Genomic DNA, 6,747 nt, shown 5'->3' on the forward strand with positions numbered 1-6,747 from the left:
CACACACACACACACACACACACACACACACACACACACATCATGAGATGGATGTGGTAACCCACACCTTTAATCCCAGTACTTACATCCGAGTTCCAGGCTAGCTAGGGATAGGTAGAGCCTGTCTGAAGTAAATAAATTCCTTGTACTTTGTCTTGAAGTACAACACAAATTGAAATGCCAAGCTATGAAACTGATGCTTTATCAATGAGACCTGAAATTTTTTCTTTTGAATATTGTATAGTGGAGCTGTGTTGGTATTTGGATGTTGTAAAAGGTCTACAGAGGGGGGCTGGAGAGATGGCTCAGAGGTTAAGAGCACTGACTGATCTTAAGGAGGTCCTGAGTTCAATTCCCAGCAACCACATGGTGGCTCACAACCATCTGTAATGAGACCTGATGGCCTCTTCTGGCCTGCAGGCATGCAAGGAGGCTGAATACTGTGTATACAATAAATAAAAAATCTTTTTTTTTTTAAAAAAAAAGTCTATGGAGTTTTAGATCATAACTACTGTATTGGAGATAATCCTTTCTTAGGTTTTCTTCTATCATTACAACAAAGAATTCTATTTATTTTTTAGGTGGAGAATGGTAGAGGAGGTCTTCCAGAGTTCTTCTCTGGCCTCCACATGTATACAGGGACTTGGACATACATGCACACACACTACACACCACACATGTACACTCAAGCACATAAACATGCAAAGTTGATTCATATAGGAAGATTCTGTCTTAGCTACTTTTCTATTGCTGTGCAAGTCAACCATAACCAAGACAGCTTATAAAGAATTAATTTGGGTTTCACAGCTCCAGAGGAGTAGAGTTCATGAATATTATGGTGGGAAGTCTGGCTGTACGCGAGCATGGCATTGGAACAGTAGCGGGGAACTTACATCTTGATTCACAGCAGGAGGCAGGGCCTTTGGAATATCAATACTCATTTGCATTGGGATACCTTCTAATTATTTCTGAACAGTTCTACCAAGTGGGCTATATGTATTTAAACCATTATACATTTTGTTCTTAAAACACAAAATGAAGGATAACTTTTCGGTGTGCACTTCTAGCAGAACATAGCTCCTGTAACCAAACGATTATCTTCCTAGCCCGTGTGACGTGCTCAGAAGTCCCCAAGTGTGCATGTCTTACTTTCCCTTTTCTTTATACTTTGGATTATTTGCCTAGACCTATCTCTTAAACTCATCTTTAAAAAATAAGACTGAAGGCCCAGTGTGGTGCTTAGCAAGTAAAAGCATTTGGTGTGCAAGCTTGACAACCTTACTTTGACCATCAGAACTCATGATAGAAAGAGAACTAACTAATTGGGGTTGTCTTCTGATCTCCATATACACACAGCTACATGTGCCTGTACTTTAACACATGCATCCACAAATAAGATGGTAAAACACAGCTGTAAAGAAACACAGTTCAGAATTAATTGCATTTAAAACTGTCATCACCCATACCTGCTCATGCGTTAACTTTTTATCATAAACTTATCCCTGATGCTTTTGAAGCCTTCTTGATTACTTAATGTCCATCTGGTCGTTGGGATGCTAACTGGGGAAGAAACCATATCACATGTCTTCAACAGCATAATCTATTATTCTAACCTCATAGGTACACGTTTTTATACTAATAGTCAATCATGTTAAACTTTCTTTATGTTGCTTTTGGTAATATTTATTTCACGTTTGGAGATTCATTCCCAAACCTTTAATAGCATACAACTGTGACCAGTGTGCCTTTTTGTTTTTGTTTTGTATGTTATAGATTTGTTTATTTTATGTTTAGCACTCAGGAGTATTTCTCACTTTTGTATATTTTCCTTTTCTTATTTAAGTTAGCATATGAAGTCATGGGTCTCATGGCATGTGTGTGTGTATGTGTTAGTGTAATGATTCTCAATCTACTTAATGCTGTTTCCCTTTAGTAACAGTTCTTTGTGTTGTGGTGACCCCCAATCACAATATTATTTTTGTTGCTACTTCATAACTGTAATTTTGCTATTGATATGAATAATAATGTAAATATCTGATATACTGGATTTTTGATATGCAACCTCTGTAAAAGGGTCATTCCAACCCAAAAGGTTGAGAACCCCTGGGTTAGTACTTTGTTCTTCCTCATCCCACTTTCCCTGTGTCCTCACCCATCCTCTATCAACCCCTCTTGCTGGTCCTCAGCCCCCTTCTGCTTCCATGTCACACATACTTTTTTACCCCCCTCCCTCAAGATCTTTTATCTCATGGTTTTCTTTCTAGTTTCATGACCTCCCCTTCCACACAGATGCACGCGCACATGCGCGTGCGTGTGCACACACGCACTTTCTCTCTCTCACTCTTTTAAGTCTAGATTCTCTGTATGAGAGAAAACATGATATTGTCTTTTTGAGTTTGGCTTGTTTTGCCTACCACGATGATCTCTAATCACATCTGTTTTCTTGTAAAATATGATTTTGGCTCTCCTTATGGCTGAATATATATGCATGTGTGCATTCTGAGAATCTGCTGGTCTCTAGACTGGTTCCATTGCCAAACTGTTGTGAAAAGCGCAGCAGTAAATATGACGGTGCATGCATCCAGGATGTGCAGGCCTCTGTGCTGTGTCTTTGGGTGCTGTAGCTGGGTCTTGTAGTTTTGTAGTGGCTGTAGCAGTTTACATTCCCACCAGCAGCAAATGCTGTCCCCACCCCTAACATCCTCACCAGCACTGGTTGCCCCTTTTTCTTTGGTGATGACCATTCTGACTCTGCTGCGATGGAATCTTAAAGCAGTTTTAGTTTGGGTTTCCCTGACTGTGAAGGATGTTGAACACTTTTTCAAATATATATCTCTTCAGTTCATTAGCTTACTTACCAACTGGGTGAATTATTTTAATGCTCGTAACAGTTTTGAATGTATTTTTTCTTTTCTGTATTTACAGATTTGATAAGAAAATGAATAGTAGACATTGCAATTTTTTCAGTTCCTTCCTTGTATTTTCCGTAATTTATTTAGCTCTTACTACTTGGTCAATATTCTAAGTTGTGGTTATGACAAGTATCTCTAAGAGAAAACTATACGAGTAGCTGATTATTTTCGAGAATCCTCATGTGGATTATCTTCTTCTTCATGGCTCCAGTTTATGTTCTGACTGAATCGTTTTACGTAACCTAGCATATCTAGGTTCTTTTGTGCTGTGTATGTTTGTGTCTGAGTGTGTGCATGTGTGTGTGAGAGTGAGTGCATTGTATATGCATTTCCATATGTAAGATCTGTGGAAGTCGATGTCAGAGCATCTTCCTTACTCTCCACTCTATTATTTTAGATTTCTTTCTATTTTTGTGCCTGTATATATGGGCCACATGTGTGTGGGTGTCCATAGAGGCCAAAAGTCAGGTTGCCAGGAGTTGGAGTTGCAAGCTCTTGTGCCAGCTGATGTGGGTGATAGAAACGAAACTTGGGTCAAGTGCTCTTCCATCTATTCCATCTTATTTTCTTGAGATGGGAGCCTCTCACTGAACGTGGGGCTTCAGTGGACTCCTTTTGGGGTATAGATACTATACCCCAACCTTTTTGTGTGGGTATTGTCTTTTCAGAACTTAAGTCTTCATGCTTTACAGCAAGTGTTTGCCAACTGAGCCATCTCTCTAGTCCCACACAAAATTCTTTACAGTTATACTAATAAGCATATAAGTTTGTATTCTCTCTCTATATATAGTATATAGATACAATCACTCATTACTTATTGATGAGTTCTGAGAAAGGCAATTTTGAGCGATAGCCTCATCAAGTGACTGTCATAGCAGATATCTACACAGACTAGGACAGCCATGACATTGTCCACTGTTTTATATATGCATTGTGGTATTGGCCAAATGTACAGAGCATAAATGTTCATAGATGTGTATATTTACATGTTTCACTAGAAGTACATGGTACATGTGTACATGTGTGTGTATAGGACTAGAAGTACAGATTTTCTATAGATTCTTGAAAACCTTATTATATGGCTCATAAACACATTTCTATAATAGGGTGGAGGAGTCAAGTTTTTTGTTTTCGTGTTTTGTATGTACCATGCTCCTCGACTGACTACAGTGTGCGCATCAAACATAAGATTTGTCACTTGCTAGAAAGAGTCTATGTCATACTCATATGAATATTAACCTTAAGCACTTGAGGTGGGCAGAATTTGAAATCATCTTTAGTTACTTCTATTCACACACGGGCGTTTGTAACCCAAATTTCTGAATCTTTTCTGCAGGAAGTTTTGGGAGCGATTTATTGCCCTGTGTCATGAAAATCATAGTCTACACGGGATCACATTTGAACAGATCAAGGCCCAGCTAGAGGCTTTAGAACTCAAGAAGACATATGTATTGAATCCACTGGCTCCTGAATTTATCCCTCGGGCTTTACGACTGCAGCACTCAGGAAACAGCAGCAGACAGCAGCAGTCACCACCCAAGGTAAAGCCCTGCTGTACACTGGCTTGTTGGGCTACAGGTAATGTTTATATTTGCAAGGAACGTTCCCAGGATTTGGGTGAACAAATGAGAACACAGCATGCTGGGGAGCCATGCTTAATGTTGTAGTCATCCTCGGAAAGAGTGCGATAGCTGAAAAGTTCTGGCACCCTTCCTTTAACCTCCCAGCACTCCCTGCTGATAGACTTGAGGCTGGCAGATAACATGGGAATAAAAACACAGCTTAAAGGGTTACTACACATTTTATTTTGATTTAAAAAATCTGAAAACACTTATTAATTTGATTTGCTTAGAGTGTGTGTATTTGCGTGTGTGTGTGTGTGTGTGTGTGTGTGTGTGTGTGTGTGTCCGTCCGTCCGTCCCATGCATAGCTGAGGCAGTCGAGGGTAACTTGAGCAAGCTACCCACTTTAAAAGGAGAGTGAATCTCAATTATGGCTACCTTTGACTCAGCTTCCCACTGCTGCTTAACCTTACCGTTAGCACAGAGACTTAAAAAGAACACGGATTTATCAGCTTAGTTGGGATTGACTTGCTTTTGTTTCTCTGGGACCACGATATTAGCTGACAGGGCTCTTAGATGCCCAGGAAAGAATCTACTTCCATACTGATGCAGTGGTTGGCAGAATCCAGATCCCTGTGATTTTAGGACCTATATCCTCGTCTCATTGGTGACTGGTGGTCATGGAAGGGCAGACTAATGCATCACATGGACTGTCGTTGCTTATTTAATAAAGCCCCCAGTGATGGGTATTTGGATCTTAAGCATTTATCACACATATGTATCACTCTGTGATGATCTGTGTCCAGATCACTCACTGATTATTTCAATTGGATAAATTTCTGGAAGTGTAATTACAGTATTAAAGTCTCTGTATGTGTTTGATGCTTCTGATCTATATTGCAAAATTGCCGCCTAGCAATTAACCAAGTTCTCTAATGTTAAAACATGCTTAGGCTGTCATGTATTTGTTTTTGTCTTTAAAGGGAAAAAGCCTTCATCATCCTCAGAGCGACCATTTCCAAAATGATGGCATTGGTGAGTAGAAGCTTTTTTTTTTTTTTTTAAACAAAATTTGCTACAGTAAAGAGCTTTCTGTCTTTCTGTCTATCAATCTTTTCCTTCCTCTCCCCTTCCCTTTACCCCCACTTCCACCTCCATCTCTCAGGTATATACAAATACTAACTTTGTACTCTTAGTGACTTTGTGACATGTTAATTTCTGAAAAGTGGTCAAAGTGTAGCTACTGACACTCATAGCCTTTTATACAATGTAAATCTTTGCGAGGTATTTCTATCCTATAAATGTCATACCATACACATTTCATGGTAGTTTATTAGGACGACTTTGAATACCATGTGGTACTCGGGGAGCCTTTACTCCATATGTTACTGCTGCAACCAAGTCAGAACTTGGTTCTGAGCAGCTGCCTGCTCCTAGCCTTGAGGCTGCTGCTGCGAGTTGTGCTCTCATATTTGTCTTGAATACTCACCTCCAGCTCCTCATAAGTTAGCACTGCGGGTCATGGAAAGTACCCTCCGCACAGCTGTGGCTGATGTTTGAGAGCACCGTGGAGCGCTTGTTTCCTAATGTGGTTTATTCTGCATACTTGTTCTTTGGTGGAGGCATTTCATGGTTCACCTGGGAAATGTGTTTTTTGTTGGATGATTAGAGCATTTCTGTCAATGTGAACATCTATTGAGTCTCCTTTTTTTTGGTTTGTTTTACAGTTCAACCCAATCCTTCTGTACTTATTGGCAATCCTATTAGAGCATATACTCCTCCACCCCCTCTTGGACCTCACCCAAGTTTGGGAAAATCTCCAAGCCCCGTTCAAAGAATAGATCCTCACACTGGGACAAGTATTCTTTATGTACCTGATGTCTATGGAGGGAATGTAGTCATGTCGGTGCCTTTGCCTGTAAGTGCATGCTTTAAGTATTTTCTTCTGGATCAAGTAGTGGCAATCTCAGTGAGTGTTTTGCCAACTTTTGTTTTTTAGTGCTGGGCATCAAGCCAAGGGTCTCTTGCATGCTCAGCAATCACTCCTGAGCCACACCCATACCAATACACACTTTTATTTACTTTTAACGTTCCAGTGTCCATAAGCTTCTTTTAAAGCAACTTGTGTTTAACTACTAAGTTTTGAAATGACCAAAGAAATGTCTGACTTATATGTAACTTGTTGGTTTATCATAGGATATGAAGAAGTCTGAGTCATGTGTTTTGATTCAGAAGCCTTCTTTTAAATTTTTTTTTTTTTTTTTTTTTTTTTT

The 6,747-nt window shown here is 39.6% G+C and overlaps 1 protein-coding gene across 7 annotated transcripts in view; it reads left to right on the forward strand.

The window, feature by feature from the left end:
• The window catches only part of Helz (helicase with zinc finger), a 147,389-nt gene that overhangs the window by 106,080 nt on the left and 34,562 nt on the right, over positions 1–6,747 (forward strand). For all 7 annotated transcript variants that reach the window (XM_026780158.1, XM_005350436.3, XM_013347521.2 and 4 more), the window contains 3 exons: positions 4,249–4,453; positions 5,458–5,509; positions 6,202–6,392. In XM_026780158.1, the coding sequence (XP_026635959.1) occupies positions 4,249–4,453; positions 5,458–5,509; positions 6,202–6,392 (448 nt within the window). The remainder of the gene's footprint in view (positions 1–4,248; positions 4,454–5,457; positions 5,510–6,201; positions 6,393–6,747) is intronic.

The sequence above is a fragment of the Microtus ochrogaster genome, chromosome 7 (assembly GCF_000317375.1).
Source record: "Microtus ochrogaster isolate Prairie Vole_2 chromosome 7, MicOch1.0, whole genome shotgun sequence".
Taxonomy (NCBI): domain Eukaryota; kingdom Metazoa; phylum Chordata; class Mammalia; order Rodentia; family Cricetidae; genus Microtus; species Microtus ochrogaster.